Source organism: Psammomys obesus, unplaced genomic scaffold, assembly GCF_907164565.1.
Source record: "Psammomys obesus unplaced genomic scaffold, mPsaObe1.curated_primary_1811, whole genome shotgun sequence".
Lineage (NCBI taxonomy): Eukaryota > Metazoa > Chordata > Mammalia > Rodentia > Muridae > Psammomys > Psammomys obesus.
The window spans coordinates 3,118,744-3,135,836 of NW_026596109.1; the positions used below are offsets into that span (position 1 = coordinate 3,118,744).

General features: G+C 39.7%; 2 protein-coding genes across 3 annotated transcripts in view; one reads left to right on the top strand and one right to left on the bottom strand.

Annotated features, from left to right (window-relative positions):
* Positions 1-2,583, top strand: part of Alg6 (ALG6 alpha-1,3-glucosyltransferase) — a 42,651-nt gene extending 40,068 nt beyond the window's left edge. Inside the window, 1 exon segment of the mRNA XM_055629065.1 lies at positions 1,410-2,583. Within this exon segment, the coding sequence (XP_055485040.1) occupies positions 1,410-1,607 (198 nt within the window). The 3' untranslated portion in view covers positions 1,608-2,583.
* Positions 2,584-6,057: 3,474 nt separating this feature from the next.
* The window catches only part of Itgb3bp (integrin subunit beta 3 binding protein), a 52,911-nt gene continuing 41,875 nt past the window's right edge, over positions 6,058-17,093 (bottom strand). Inside the window, exons 8-10 of one of the 2 annotated variants that reach the window (XM_055629060.1) lie at positions 13,589-13,710; positions 8,249-8,296; positions 6,058-6,254 (exon numbers count right to left, since the gene is read on the bottom strand). In XM_055629060.1, the coding sequence (XP_055485035.1) occupies positions 8,255-8,296; positions 13,589-13,710 (164 nt within the window). In that variant the 3' untranslated portion in view covers positions 6,058-6,254; positions 8,249-8,254. The remainder of the gene's footprint in view (positions 6,255-8,248; positions 8,297-13,588; positions 13,711-17,093) is intronic. The other variant, XM_055629061.1, reaches the window with a different exon arrangement.

Below are 17,093 nucleotides of genomic sequence, written 5' to 3' on the forward strand. Positions count from 1 at the left end.
ACACACACACACACACACACACACACACACACACACACACACACACAGCATGAGTGCACTCCCTCCCATTCTCTGCAAAACACTGTAAAACAAAGACAAAGGTACCTCTGGAGAGCTTTAACAACAGGCATTTATATTTAAGGCTTACCCTTACATTTCTAATTTGCTATGAGTGGAGGCTTTTTAATTTTAATTTTTTAAAATTAATTACAATTTATTCACTTTGTATCCCAACTGTAGCCCCCTCCCTGGTTCCCTCCCAATCCCACCCTGCCTCCTTCATCTCCTCCCATGCCATTCTCCAAGTCCACTGATAGGGGAGGTCCTCCTCCCCTTCCATCTGACCCTAGCCTATCAGTTCTCATCAGGACTGGTTTCATTGTCTTCCTCTTTGGCCTGGCAATGCTGCTCCCACCACAGGGGGAGGCAGTCAAAGAGCCAGCCACTGAGTTAATGTCAGAGACATTACCTGTTCCCCTTATTAGGGAATACTGAGTTGCTATGGGCTACATCTGTGCAGGGGTTCTAGATTATCTCCATGCCTGGTCCTTGTTTAGAGTATCAGTCTCAGAAAAGACCCCTGTGCCCAGATTTCTTGGTTCTGTTGCTCTCCTTGTGGAGCTCCTGTCCCCTCCAGGTCTTTCTATTTCTCCCTATTCACTTATAAGTGGATATTATATAGGATAAACATACTAAAATCTGTACAACTAAAGAAGCTAAGCAAGGAAGACCCTGGTAAGATGTTCAGTCCTCATTCAGAAAGGCAAACAGGACGGGCATTGGAAGAGGGAGAAAATAGGGAACAGGACAGGAACCTACCACAGAGGGCCTCTGAAAGACTCTACTCAGCAGGGTATCAAAGCAGACGCTCAGACTCTAACTTTGGGCAGAGTACAGGGAATCTTATGAGAGTGGAGGCTTTTAACAGTCAGATAATTCTAACCAAACCAAAGCTGAGACCCGCTTATAGGTCAGATAGTGCTCCCCTTCAGCTCTCATTTTCAAGTGTGCTCAGATAACAGCTACAAATCAGTGTCACCCGCTGTCTGCTTCCTAGCGCTGTGATAAAGACCATCACCAAAAGCAGCTTAGGGAGGAGTGGGTTTACTTGGCTTACATGTCTGGGTTACAGCACATTGAGGGAACCAACTCAAGGCAGGCACCTGCTTTCTTACATACCTCAGGATCACCTGTGGGGTGACACCACCCCTAGTGTGCGAGACCCTCCCGAATCAGTCATAAATCAAGAAAATGCACTGCAGACTTGCCCACAGCCCAATTAATGGAGGTTCCCTTTTGCCCAGGTGACTGTAGTTTGTGTCAAGTTGACAAGAAAAGCAGCCAGCATACCAGCATTACCTTCTACACTACTGAGTAATAAATACTGTTGTTTTTTTCTCCCCTTACAGTTTATTTCTTCAGTCATCACCATGGTTCTTCTGACAATATTGAGTGTCACACTGGACCCTCCCCAGAAATTACCAGACTTGTTTTCTGTACTGGTGTGTTTTGTGTCCTGTATAAACTTTGTATTCTTCTTGGTATACTTTAACATTGTTATCATGTGGGATTCCAAAAATGGAAGAAATCAGAAGAAAATTAACTAGCTATATTCCCAAACAAATGCAATCTTTTTAATATGTATATGTGAATTTATCCTGTTTAGAATCATGGAATTATAGGAAAAGAAATGGTGAAAAGGCATTGTTATTTACACAAAATGTATATGGGGACCAAAGCATTTGTTTTCTAAGTATTTTTTGCTAAAGCATATCATAATTTCAGTAATCTTCACAGATATTTAAATAGTAAAATAAGAGAAAAAAATGTTCCAGCTGGTTGTAGCTCACACCTGCAATGCTAGTACCAGGAGGTAGAGTTCAAGGGCATCCTTGGTTACATAGCAAGTTTGAGGCTAGCCTGGGCTATGTGAGACTCTTATTTCAATAAAAAGGGGAGAAAAAATGTCCTTAATGCCAATACTTAATAACAAAATATACTCTATAAATTATAATTTTTAAAAACTGAAAATAGAGTGAGTTTACTGGAAGAATTAAGCTCCTGTCTTGTTTGAGCTTTACCATACAAGTAATATGCATCTCATTTAGAAGTTGTATCTCAGGGAATTAACTTTTAATTACTGAGAGAGTACATTATGCTGTTTAAATATGCATTACTGCATATGCAAAATTGGACACTAATAGATTAAGTGTTATTCTTGTTTCCAAGAATATAGAATCACTCAATTCCATTTTTTAAAAAGAACTTTTATTGAATATAAATCTAAGACATTTGAAGTCTTTTTAGTTACTCATTGTCATTAGTTCTGGGTTTCTAGTGTCATTCTAAATTAAACGACTTTATCAAGGATTCCATCTTGCTTTCTTTTACCTCGTTTTAAGGTTTCCACTGGTGTGTTTATTCAGATCATGTCTTGTTGGCTTTGTCCCATCCATATGGTCTTTTTGTCTGTGCTTACTCTGGTATCAACTGGTAAAATTTGTGTATTACGTTTTAGTTTCTCAGGAAAGCTGTTTTTTCTTTTTTTGTCTCTGGTAAAAATTAAAGTCACTTTCCTACTAACTAGCCTGTTTGAGTATATTTTTTTTCATAATGTAGTCATCAAAGCATCAAGTGATTAAATGGCATGTTCTAAAGTCTATAAAGAATTGGTTCTGGACATGGCTAGCTATAGGCTGAAGCAAGAAAATAATGTATTTCTCAGTCCACAAAGGAAGTGGACCTAGACAAAGCAAATGTGCGTGAAGACTTTGGGGACAAGGTCAGTACAGAGAAGCAGCCTTGGCCACTGCGGAATCAGCAGGCGCATCACTGCCCATCGTCACCATTTGTAATCACTGGGCCAGCTGACAGCATCTTCGCTGCTTTAATAGGTTTTTTCCATAATAATAATGTATCTGAGTTTAACACAGAAATGCTTATTTCCATTAATAATGAAGTTCTAACTTCTCTGAAATTCAGTAGAGCACCCTTATTATTAAAAAATAAAAGTATTAAGCAGTATAATGCCAGATTCATTATGTAAATGATATGCATAAATTCTGTCAATAAAAACACATTTTTCAGATGATTTAATTTAACCATACCAAATTCCCATCAGCTTTAAAGAAGTTACGATCCATCACTCTCACATTCATTAGAAACCAGGTAGAGTGCACTAAGAGCTAGGCTTGTTGGCACACACTGGTAATCTTAGCGCTTGGTAGCTGCAAGCAGGAGGAGAGTGAGTTTGAGGCTAGCCTGAGCTACATGAAATCCTGTTTTAAAAACCAAAGTCAGATAAAGTGTGCTTTATGCTTGCAGCAGATAGCATCCAAAGTACCAGATCCTCCTGTGAGAGATTCAAAGTTTCTCAGTTAACCTCAGGAGTGCGCTGTTTTAATAGATACTTATACAAAATTAAATAAAGATAGGAAGCCTCATTTTCTTGCCTGTCAAAAAAATGAAAAGTTCTGTGTTCTTTTCAGATACATTTTAGAGTGAAGAAGCATTTTTTGGTAAATGCAATTTTCTCCACTGCTAACATACTTGTGTTTACTTTTTAAAGCAATGAAGAGAATAGGGTGTGAGTTCATGTGCCAGATGAAGCTTACCAGAATCATTATCCTTTGAGGCCATAGGGAGGGGAGAAAATCTGTCCAAATCATAAACCACAGCGAGGGAGCAGAACATGAAAGTCAGCTGTTCTATAGGAAGGAACAAGAGGACAGGCTGCAGCCACACAGTGGCTGGAGGAACACAGTGGCTCCAGCTCCCAGCTGGTTCCTTTTCTGCTCATCGGAAGGTCAGGGCCAGGTACGTCCCAGGCCCTCCCTCCACATAAACATTAGTTTTGTGTGTGGATCGTTCTGCTTTGTCCTTCATGTGGCCTCTAAGGGTGATAAAGCGAGAGTCATCTGATCTACAACGAAGAGAACTGGGAAATGGTTCTCAGCAGACCCAGCTGTTCTGAAAGGCAAATGCTCAGTATGTCAAGAGGTCAAATTCACAGTAACCACCTTAAGCACACACCTACGTAATTCCTAACATGTGAAACCAATCTACTTCTTAACCCTTTGTTTTAACTAATTCAGGGTACTTTATGTTTTGGCTTGTGCTGTAGTTTTCAATGTTAGAACAATCTATGTTAGTATATTTTTGTTAACATATTTGAAGGATTATATCAAAAGTATTGATATTTAGCAGACAGGTAAAAGAAAACAAAATCTCCCTTAAATAGTTCCTGGAGACCTAGAAGGCAATTAGGTTGGACAGTTGATTGAAGTAGTATTTAGTACCTACATCATTTAAAGTAATAGCTTAAAAAAAAAAAAAAACCTAAGATATCAATCTGCTAGGTGTAAAATGAGTTCTTTTCAACTTTCATTTTTGTTCCACATTTCCATACAAGACTTTTATTTTCAAAATATACTGAATCAGGTAACATCTTAAACTAATTAAGGCGAGTGCCAAGCAACCAGCATTTCTTCCCTTGCAGCACAGGTCCAGTGTATAAGTTTTAGAATCCATGTTACACAGATGAGTCCCCTTCCCCTCTTTCTGACAGCACAGATGGTAACAAACATCACAGGGGCACACAGCTCAGCTAACGCTTCAAGTCATCTGCCAGAGAGCACACACTGACTGCCCCTGCAGTAAAAGGCTTTTCTTTACATTCATCGCACTCTGAAGTTAGTTCAGAACCCACCTAATATTGAAATGTCAGTGTTTTCTAAATTATGCAGTCTTCAAACATTCACAGTAATTTTCTCTATAAGCATGGACAATGGTTCCTAGAGTGGAGCAATAATATCCAAGACAATAGTTCCTCAACACTTCTAAATTTTCAATAAACATAAAATATCCTGTGAACTGAGAAGTGGCTGGAACTGTACGTGGGAAAGCTGGTTCCTGCCTCACCTGGTTTATGGTGAGTTCCAGTAAAGTATGTTACTCTACAAAGATAAATTGTAATTCTACCCACAAATGGTAAAAGTCCACAGAAACACGCTATCCCCAGTGCACAGCAAGACTTACATTAAAGGGTCAAGAAGAAATGTATTATTTACATTGAGATTATCTACTTGTGTGTGTAGAAAGTTTAAATTAGCTGCAAGAAATTTTATCTAGACTTGCACCTGCCTAGTGCTACAAGTTGGTATTTAGTGGGCAGATTAATTACACACGTTTCTTCTGTGCCTTTAAATATGACCAGGCAGATGCAGACACTGTTCCCAGTGAGTACATTTCTTCTAAGTGCCTTTGGGATATAGAATATGGTTATTACATCATCACGAATTAGTTTTCAAATTAACATACTTCTCATACATCACTTAAGAAATGATTTAAATACCATTTGCCATGTAATTTGGTACCTGCTTTAGACACTGATGAGATCCCATTTGCTTATTTTTGAGTCTTCTGAACAGGATTCACCCTCACAAATTAGTATGGCTATTCCAACAGCATTCTTTACTTTGCATGAGGAAATATGAGAAACTCCAATATGACCCACTAAAACACAATTTAGATGCCTTTGTCTACATGCCTTAAGGGACTTCCAGCAGGTGCTTCCTTCAACAGCTGCTGAGAAGGGGGGTGTGGTGACTGTGACAGATTCCCGTTCAGTGTGTCCCTCTGGGGACTCCTAGTGGTGACAGGGGATCTTATTTAGACTTGGGAGCATTGTGCCAGGGAAGATACTGGCAACTGCTGAAACTTTCTTGCAGGCATGTGGCTCTTTCCCTCCTTGTTTTCACTGACAGAAGTGGTGCGTAGTGGTAGGCTTGGGGGATGGCTCAGTGCATTTGGATTGCTAGAACCCACAGAAAGCCAGAGGCAGGAGAATGCACATGTACTCCCAGCGCTCACTGGAAGGTCACAGACCAGCTAAATTGGTATGTATATTTGTGAACAAGAGACGCTGACTTAAGGTGGATGATGGGCTGGCATCTGAGATTGTCCTCTGACCTCCATACATATGCCATGGTAAATACACACCGGCACCCACAAACATACACATACACACAAGCATCCACCCAGATTTTTGTACAAAAATGAAGTGCACAGTGGACTCCTTTATTTTTTCAGTTTAGAAAAATCCACATATAGTGGATATACTTCCTGTCTTAGAAGGTGGGTTCCAAACTTGACAGTCTACTTTCGCTGGCTCTTTATTTCAGTCTGGTCTGAATTCTTATGGGTTGACTAACACCCACGAAGATCGACACAGTTGTCAGACTTGGGAGGTAACACTATAAAAGAGAGAAAAGTTCTTATTAAAATGTTACCACAGAGGAGATTCTGGTTAGGTTAATTATTTAGTTTACTCTTACGAAGTAGTATCACAATCCCCATTTCCAATCCACTATGAGAGGAACCTAGCCACGTATAGGGCTATAGGTAGTAGAGCTGGTATGGAAATCTTTGATTTTAAAAATATTAGTTTATAACGTCAGAAACTGCAAAAATGTTTTCATTAGTCAGCTCTGGTCGTTGGGAGAACTACTGAAAAAGATTGTGAGGTCAAATCCAGGATCAAGCAGAAAACTTACGGTACAACAGGTAGTAGAAGTACTCCTCCTTCATAGCAACCATATATTCTAAGGTACACTTGCTGTCTTTATAAGCTTTGCTGCTGGGCCATCTCTGATTGTATGAGCCTGGTGACTGTCAGTATTGACCTGAGCCCTTCCTTAGTCTTGCTTTCTGATATTTTGAGCTTATGTAATTCTGCACACGTATACAACCCATAACAATTACCATGTTTCTGGAGCCAGGTATGGTTGGTACATGCCTGTCATTCCAGCACTTTGGAAGGAGAGGAAGGATTGAGGTCAGGTTTGGAATCCAGTTGAGATGGAGTGGGGTGGGGTGGGGGAGGAGAGGAGAGAAGGAGAAGGGGGGAAGGGCATAGTGAGAACCAAGTTTTCTCAGTTCAACTGTCTGGTAAAGCGCGGGGCGCGTGTTACTAGGGTGTAAATGGCTCCTGGACAGAGAGAGCGTAGACTGGAGTTAGTGGGATTCTCCCTCCCCACCTTTAAGACATACTTGCCTACTTGCCTGCTGTAAAGCCCAGGCGCATACCTCAGCCACTCAAGTGCTGGGATTATAGCTGTGCGCACCACAGCGGGCTAGAGCTAGTGTGAAGTCCTCAGTCTCTAACTAATTACCTTGTCACGCTTTCCTGAGTAGATGTATGTCTGTTGTGAATTTTCTAACACTGCTTTTTCTTCACTGGTACTCACAGCAGAAAGCAATGTTTATAACCATTACAACTTTTCCTTGCTCTATACCTCATGAAAGGCAGAATCCAGAACATTTACTGGCCTACATTTTACTGATATTATAGGTCATTAATTTTACACACTATTCTTTCCCATGTGTAGTTTCACTATCACTGCCTATTTCAAGTTCATGGGCCTTTGTGCTTTCTAGCGTCATGTGGTCAGGAGACCCCCCCCCCCCCGTCCTTGCCAGCCTGGCATGCAAGAAAGGCAGGTCTGTGGGATCCACAGACTTAGAAATCAAGCGTTTTCCTCAGTGTGGGCCAGTTCGTGGAATTCAAAGTTAGATTCCATAGGGATTCCACTTCTGCTTTAAGGCCTGGTTCATGTAAATCACTTTTTGGTGCCAGAGGCTTGCCCTGTGGGACATTATCTGTTTCTCCAAGCTCATACTTTGGTCCTCATTAGAGTCACATTATTTGTGCAATAGACCAGAACCTTAGAATGCAGAGCCTGAACTTGTATTATTTAGTATAGCTCAAAATTCTTTTTGTCCCCACATCTAAAATGATCTAGCAAGATCATATCACTTCTGAATGTGTTTTGAGTTTTTAAGCCGGGTTGATTGCTATAAACCCTAGAAAGAAGAGCAACTGGCAGAGAAGTGATGAAGTAACTATACTTGAGACAGTGTAGCAGTTGAGACTGTGCTTTACTCTTGGAATGGAAGCCCGCACGACGGTGAGAGCCAGTCAGAGGTGTGGATGAGATGGAGAAAAGGCCCAAGCAAGCAAGGCATATACCATTTAATGTACTACTCAACACATCACATCACGGCATGCTGATATAGTCTGGATGTTATAGTTATCTACTGGAAAAAGGTTATCTTTACAAAACACTAGCAATTACTGTAAAGAAGAGCTATAACTAATTAATTAAATCTTACAGTGTAAGTAAAATATTTTACATGAACAACGGTGAAATTGAACAAGGTTAGCTGAGTTAGAAAAGCAAGACATTACCTCAGTTCAAAATGGCTTTAAGGAATGCAAAGCTGTCAAGATGATGTTCTGTGAAAAAAGAGATTTTCTTTTTTTTAGAAAAGATTTCAAAATAACTTGCCACACTATATGATACAAAGCAAATATTGAATCAGGTTGAATTGAAGTCAACTAAATTTGGGGGCTGGAGAGATGTCTCAGCGATTAAGAATATTTGCTGCTCTTGGAAAAGACCCAGGATTGGGTCTCAGCAGTCGTACGGCAGCTACAACGCCCTGTAACTCCAGCTCTAGGAGCTCTGACACCCTCTTCGGTAGCCTCTGTGGGTCCTGCAAGCATTGGTGCATTTACATATATATTCATATAAAATAAAAATGTCTAAAAAATAACTTCAACTTTTATTTTTCATAATAAATAAGTTTGGGCTTTATAACTCATTTCAGTATCTAATACGTTATTCATTCTGCTTCAGAATACACATTTTAAAATGGTAATAACCAAGAATTTTGTTGTGTGCCTTATACATTATACCGTTACAAAGACCATTACAAACAATAGTATGTAATGCTATTGCTGTTATACTATGCTTCATTCTGGTTCCTTGCTATCTGTGCTGGTCTCCATATTCTTAGGGCAGGACAGTATCTGTCTTGCTTTGGTATCCCAACGGCCAGAAGACTAATTCATAACAGGCATTCTGTAAACATTAAATTAGTGAAAAGAGCAACCATACATCTTTGAACCTTTAATCCCAGCCCTCAAGAGGCAGACACAGGCAGATCTCTGTGAGTTTGAGGCCAGCCTGATCTACACGTCAAGTTCTGGGTTAGTGAGACCAACTAACCCAACAAAGCCAAAAAATTTAAGTGTTTGAAAATGCTTAGCTAATTCTTGAAATCAGACAGTGCTACTGTTGTGCCGCAAGACATCTAGCTTTGCTATATGATAACTTGACATTTATCAGATAGACATTTATCCGTCCATCCATCCATCCATTGCATAAAGGACAATCGGTCTGGGCTCTCTATAGGTGTTCTACGCAGTGACACCCAGCCCTCTCCTTCCGGATTCTGACTAGGCTCTGGGGCTGCAATACAGAGGAGTCCACGAAAAGGCCAGTAATCTGACAGCGACATCACAAACACACTGAACAGATAGATGATTTCACAAGTACCATGAGAGCCTACAACATGAAGCAATTGTACTTCACCTACGAGAATGGCAAGCTTCACAGAGGACGGGCCATTTCAGACTGACTTTCCAGTTAGATAAGCAGGAGATAGGGGGCAGAGAAGGAGAAAAAGCAATCTAATGGAAGGAAAGCAGCAGGAGCCCAGGCATTCTGGTGGGCTGAAACTGAGTGCAAATACAAATGACCTCCCTCCTCTTTTGAGTCTGTGCTGGACAGCAACTCACCTAACATAATTAGCTATGAAATAATGTAAATATACTGTTACATATTCATCTAAAATATGTGTGCCACTTATGAGTCTTGGGGGGGAGTTGAGTTTTTCTGACTGCCTTTCAGGGTTAAAATGGAAAATGTTCACCTGTCAGGTGACAAAAAACCAATTTCTATAAATGTGCCAGGATAATTCTTTTCCTCCTCAAGAACAGTCAGCCTCAGTCTATTCATTACTGTCTTTTTATAGTATTTTTATTTAATAAAACCTATTAAGGCCACCATACAAATCTCTTTACTTATGCTTTTATCTTTTAACTGATCAATTTTTATATTGCTGACATCCCTTCTTCACCATTTGTTCATTTAAAAATTCATAGTATGTGAGCTATGTCTCCAGGGAAGTGTCTATAAAATTTGTTACAGCTGGCAAATGTGTATGAGTCAGTGATAGCACATGACTAAATGCTTCACAGAAAATAAAATTTGTTTCTGTAGTAAGCAGAACTGTTTAAATGTTATTTATTTTTATGTTTCAAAGAAAATATATTGTGAAGTGCTGCATTGATTTAAAAGGCAACAATGTCTGTGTACACGCTGTAGAAGGGAAATTTATGAAACCTTTGCACAACTCCTTTAATTGAATTTTCCAAATCTCTCACCACACACAAATAATCAATATCTTCTGCAGAGAAAACCAGTCAGAATTATTACAGTCTTTCTTTTCAATTTTGTTGTCATCAGCACATAAGAACACCTGGATATTTGTACTGTCTGCTTGCAAGTTATTTACACCTTTTAAACACATAATTGCTGTTAAGTGAGTCCAAATGTATAATTTTAACATTTGCTACATTTTTTTTCCAAAAGAAAAATTATCATACTTTAAATAAAGCATAAAAATTTAAATAATGGAGAAGAATTATGTAAAAGGCTTTGAAAAGTAATAAGCCCATTTGGCTTTCCTTAAATCCAAGACAAATCCTAAGTAAGCATTCCCTAAACAGTGATGACTGGCATAAAACAAGGACATTAACATTATCAAAAGTAGAGGTCTAAGCCATGAACAGCACACATAACAGTCAGTCCATATAAAGGCCTTAGGGCTACAGTGTACATTTATGTGTGTTTGTGAATCAAAATTAACAGCTATCTCCAAATAAATCCAGGAAAGTACGGGGGGGGGGGATTTTAAAGAAAATCTTTAAGCTCAAATCCAAGTGCTTTTAAAAGTAAAGTATCTGGAAAAAAAAAAAGATATCGCTTAATATTTAATATAAAAGATGCAAAGCCAAAAGGTAGTAGTAAAGGAAGTAAAATTATTTAGCCAATAAAATGAGTATATTTTCAAGCCTGAGTTGAGAGAAGTGTAACATTTTTTTTTTTTTTTTAATATCTCAGTGGTGACTAGAATGTAAAGGCAATGCCACATCAAACTATTTTATAGTGTCAGTACAGAAGAGGTTTCAGCTTGTCCTGTTGCCTAAAGATTTTGGTAACTTCAAAATCCTATAGCCAAGATGAATTTCACAATGGAAGTTAACTAAAGAAAACATAGTTTGTGCTTTCTTTTTCTTTTTTTCAGACGACCAGAGCTAGACATTTTGAAATAGTTTCTATTACAAATAGCTGAAGCAATCAACTTTTTTGAACACTGTAAAGTTCAGATGGTTATACTGCATTTGAAATATGCATTCTGCAACCTACACAATTATTCTCAAAACATAAAATATGTTTTGGACTGAAACTAAGTGTCTTGATTTCTTATCTTGGCAACTGCTCTACAATTTGCTTACATTCTTTTCAAAAACATTTTGTTTACTGGAAGTCCTAGTCACCAAGAAACAATGGTGGCCTTTTTTAATATCGCTAGAAAAAAATGAAAATGCCAAGTGCTACAGAATGCCATCTATTGACTAAGGAATATCTGTATGGGTTTGCTTTTAGTAGAAGTTTGTTGTGTAAAGCAAATACATTTCATGCCTCACCATGTGATTATAATGTGACATTCCACCAGTCTCAGCCCACTGAATAGTCAGATGTCTAAAATCTTAAGCATGACAAATTTAAAATAATTATGAAAATTCACATCGAAATCCAACAGAAAAGGAATCTTTCATTTCATTCTTTTCCTAACAGTCATAAAGCCAATATTATTAAGGAAAGTGAAGTTACTCTTACATCCTGAGTAACCAAAAGAAGCCTTCCTTTGTTCAAGAACCTCGAGTTTAGCAGAGCAGTGCTGCTATTCCCACAGTACAACACGGCATTCTGACTCATAGATCTAGTTCTTCTGCAAAGTTCAGTGACCTCTGCAAGCTCTCTGTGGTGCTTTACTTTGCTGTTGGATACAGGAAGCCTCCTTCACAGTATGTGCCAGGTGCCTGTCCACTTAATCCTAGAGTGACCCTCCTCTTCTGCAGGAGGGACCGCACATGGTGCTGAGCGAAGGGAACAGGCACTAAGGTTTAGATGGTGACGACAGCAGCAACGTCGCAGTGCCCCTGCAATTGCCTATTTGAATTATTCCAGAAAAACATTAGAAGACTCTGAAGGCTAAGGAAAGCCACCACCACCATCTTAAGTGGCCACTTCAGGGACATGCTGTTGATAGTGAAACAAGCAACTGGCCTGGTTCCTCTGTTATGATTACAGAAGTAAAACAAATTCAGTATTCAGCATAAGGACTGATTTAAAAAACCTATCTTTTATGTTAAGAAGATTGACAAGATGCTTTAAAATGTAAACAAATCTGGATAATAAGAGAAAAAAGATTTGAAGGGGGCCTGCTGACACTTTCACGTGTTCCATGGCATACGCCCCAATAAATTAGTTAAATGTAGCCATTTGGTTAACGAATTACCTTAGAATTTTTCCTTCATTTCTCAAAATTTGGTAAATGGCAGTTTTAATTATGAAGTTATAGGAAAGTATCGATTTAAACAATCCGTCACTGGCACAGAAGCTGTAGAAGACTTCTTCTAATTTGGAAATAATAAACACATAAATGTCACATTATAATCTACATCTTGTAAGGTTAGGAAAGTGGAACAGTGTCCACACTGCAGCCAAGCCATGAAAGCTAAAGGAGAGAAGAGACCCCCAACCTTCTGAACAGCTCCCCTGTGTGAGATTCTAGGGCATAGTACAAGTAGAAGGTGCAGGAGCCTTCTCTCTACTCTCTTGACAAGAGCTTTGGAGGCATCTTGCCATGGTTGTTAGCCGTGTGTAATGCAGCAGCCCTGTATCTGACTGGAATCTGGTATTTCCACTAAAGGTTACAGTCCAAGTTAAGCCCAGGCAAACATATGAGACTGGTTGACCCAGTGTCAGTTTTATTAATGTATAATCCGAAAACTGGGGTTGACTAGCTGCCTTCACTTGTCTTTGGAAGAAACATGAAACTGTGGAAAGGCTGGACTTTCTGAGTCATCCTGACCTTTAGCTGGAGTCCCTGTTCTGTAACTCAAGTGGCAGTCAAGTTACTCAGTGAATTTTGTGTATTTGTTTATTGTCCATAATGACAATGAAAATAACTATCTTGTGATAGTGCTTAGGACTGGGAACAGAATTTACAGAAATTACCAGTACTCCATAAATGGTAGTTGCTTATACTTAAGGATGTGAGACTAAAATATGATTAGTCAATGCCCAACTCCACTTGCAGAGACTGCTGAGTGGCGTTCATGTCAGAATATTAAGATTCTCATTCTTCTGCACACAACAGAGTCATAAAGAATCAGGAGGTCTCTGCTGGGATCTGACGAGATTACCACTCAACAGGAGCAGCCTGTGTATGGCAATTTTAAAAAGACCCCTGCTGAGTTAGTGGCTTGGTGGTTCTAGGCTCTCCATCAATCACATACAGAAAACTCACAGCAAATATCTTGGGACTTTATGCTGAAACCTAGTCAGCAATATACTTTAAAACCACAGCGAACTGAATCAGATCCACTCACGTGTATAGCAAGGTAAGAGAACAGACACAGGTTCCCAATGAACTTGGTACTCCCTAGTGAGTCCTGCCAGGCTTCTGTGTCCCAAGCCTTCTGAAGCTCATCCTTGGGGGCCCCATTCCACCCTGTGAGATGGTAGAGATTAGGAACCCAGAGAAGACTGGAAGAGAACTTTGATTCTTGATTGGTTTGCTCTCACTTCTTGCAGTATGACTTAGACAAGAGTGGGTTCTAGAGAGGCAATATTGCCCCTGACCCCAGTTTCTCAGGCGAAGAGGTTGACTCTTCTACAGACATCTCTATCATCCTTGAGATCATAGTATCCACAAGAATAGGACTCTGAGATTATGCTTACACTCCAGATCCAAGATTGAGGTGGTAATGGGTTGAGAAAGGCAATGAAGGCTAGCCATAAAGGGGACAGGGAGCTGTAGGTGCAGGAAGGACCCGCTGTTCTCCCATGCTCACCCAGGCTGGGCTGGACACACATGGGCTAGTGCCAGGCTTTGACAGGCTAAGGCCTTGAGGGCTTCTTTTTCCTTCTCTTAGAGGAAAAAAAAAAAAATCTTCTGCTGCCTTTTATCTACCTCTAGACTTTTCTTTTCCATCTTTTTTAATAGACTTTCCTGAAGAACTTACTAGCTTGGTTTTGCACATACAGTTTCCTTATTGCAGCCTCCTATAGGCGAGCCCTGGTTTTGACTGCCTTTTGGATTTCTTTACTCTCTCTTTTCACCCTAACTTTAACCAAAATCGCTTAATCTTCTATGACCCCCTTGACCTCGCTGGCCCTTCTATTACTTTTCCCTCTTCTCCCCTTTCCTCCATTAGCCAATACTAATCACTAGTCTCACTCTGCTTTTCCCTCCCACACATACAAAAAGTAACATCTTAGTGCTCACAGTACTATCAGTGTTCCTTTACTCCCTAAAATGGCTAGCATGTGATTGGGTTAATTTGACCATTACTCTATTTTCACAGTGGGCTGGCCTAACTTTGATAGTGACAGTTTTTGAAAACAGTTTTACCTTCAGGGCAGGGATTAAGCCCGGTGCTATGAATATGTAGGCTGAGGGTCTAACTACGAGGCTAGATTTGGAGTCTAGCAGAAAACAAAGCCATAGCCTTCCTACAACCCAGTCACTCCTACATTGCAAACACTTCATATGAAAGAACAGAAAGAAAAGAAGATCAACCAAAGATTTAACCCCAGATGTGCAAGTCTCAGTGCAAAAACACAAGAAACATTAAAATCCAAGGCATAATGATTCCTCTAAAAATCATTTATCCCACAGTAACGTCCTCTAATGGGAGTGAATTATATGAAATCCCGAAACACTAATTCAAAAGAGTTATTATAAGTGCTCCAAAGATACCAAAGAAGACATAAATTCCTGAGTGAATTCTAAGAGAATACAAGTACCTAAAATAAATACGGGAGTCCGATGCTAGTAGATGGCTTAATCAATCGAATTCCCAGCGCCCACATCAAAGCCAGGTGTTGTGGTGTGTCTATCCAATCCCTAACGGCAACTAGCCTGGGAGATCAAAGGACTCTAGGTTCGGTAAAAGCCTTATCTCAAAAAATAAGACAGGTGGGCTGGAGAGGTGGAGCAGCAGTCAAGAGTACTTGTTGCTCTTGCAGAGGACCTGGGTTCAATTCCTAGCACCCATGCAGAGGCTCACAGTTACCTGTAATTCCAGTTCCAGGGAATCCAATTCCATTTTCTGGCTTCCATGGTCACTGTAGGCATGTGGTACACACACAGACACATAGGCCAAATACCCATACACATAAAATAAATATAAAAAAATAAAAAACAAGATGGAGAGTGACAGAGAAGATACCTGCGGCTGACCTCTGTCTGACCTTCAAATGAACACGCACAAGCATTTGTACTGTATATATACACTACATGCACATACAAAAATAAAAGAGAAACAAGTCAATATAGGATATAAAAGTAGAATGAAAAAACAAAAAGCAAGTGAAGTGTAAGAAATTCAAAGTTCACAACATCAAATAGGAAGCTCCACAGAAAGACTCACCTAGAAGTTAAATAGAACAAGGGGAAAACAGAACACGAGGGCTGAAGACAAGATAGATGAGTTGGAATATACAGACAATGACAAAGCTGAATTAATAAGAAAGGATAAACAGAATATAAAGGATTCTATGAAAAAACCAAATCTACAAATCATGAACATGGAGGAAGGAGAACTTCATGTTAAAGGCTTAGAAGTAACTCAGAATACTATCCACAGCAAAACTATTTGCTATAACAGAAGAAATACCTTCCTTGATAGAAACAGGCCAAAGGATTTCATGACACACAGGTAGGCACCCTAGAGTCCATGGAGCTCCATGGTGTGACACAGAGCTTTCCTAACCACAACCTATCTGAGTCAGGCCAGGCACAGGGGACAGTGCTTGAAGTAGATACTTGAAGGAATCCTTTGGAATAAGGTCCATGATGCTACAGGAAACAAAAAACATTAGAAGAACAGTTTAGAATGAAATCCTAAGAACACTAAAAGAAAATCAAAAATCAACAAAATGACAGATCTGCAGTAGTTTGGATCTCCAGTACCCACATAAATGCCAAGAGTGTATGGTGGCTCACCTCTAATACTTCTAGTAATAATTCTGAATATAAATGACTTCAGTGCTAATCAAAAGACAGAGAGTAGCAGACTGAATTACAAAACAGGATCCATCCGTTTGCTGTCTCTAAGAACACACTTCACTATCAAAGATTAACATTTAGGCTCAGTGGGTAAAGCACTCGCTGTGCAAGTGAAGACCAGAGTTTGGATCCCCATGTAAATGTTGACAGGGTGTGGCGGCTCACCTGTAATGCCTGTGCACAGAAGACAGACAGCAGGTTGGCTAGCTGGGTTAGCCAAGCAGGCAAGCTGTGTTTTCAAGTGACATACCCTGTCCTGTATGTTGGATGGAAAGCAATCAAGGAAGACATGCAACATCAAACCGTGGCCTTCATACACACTCACATATGTGCATGTGTCTATGTGAACATGAAAACACACCACACACGGACAAAACAAAACAAGACAAAACAAAAGGGTCAGACACTACCTTAGGGTGGAAGAATGGAAAAACACATTCCAAGAAAATGGAACTAAGAAACAAGCAGGTGCTGTTGTTCTAATATCTGACTAACTAGACTTCAGACCAAAATTAGAAGAGGTAAGATGATCACTTTATACTAATTAAAGTAACAATTCACCATGAGGACATTGCTGTTTTAAACACATGTGCATTGCGGGTGGACATAATTTCACAAGTCAAATACTACTACATGTAGAGACTCAGACGAATCCCAACTCACTAACAGTGCATGCCTTATTCAGTGTTCGGTTACTGTGAGGAGATACCATGTCCATTGCAACTCGTATAAAAGAAAGCATTTAACTGGAACTGGCTTACAGTTTCAGAGGTTTAGTTTATTACCATCACGGTGTATGTAGGTAGACATAGTGCTAGAGA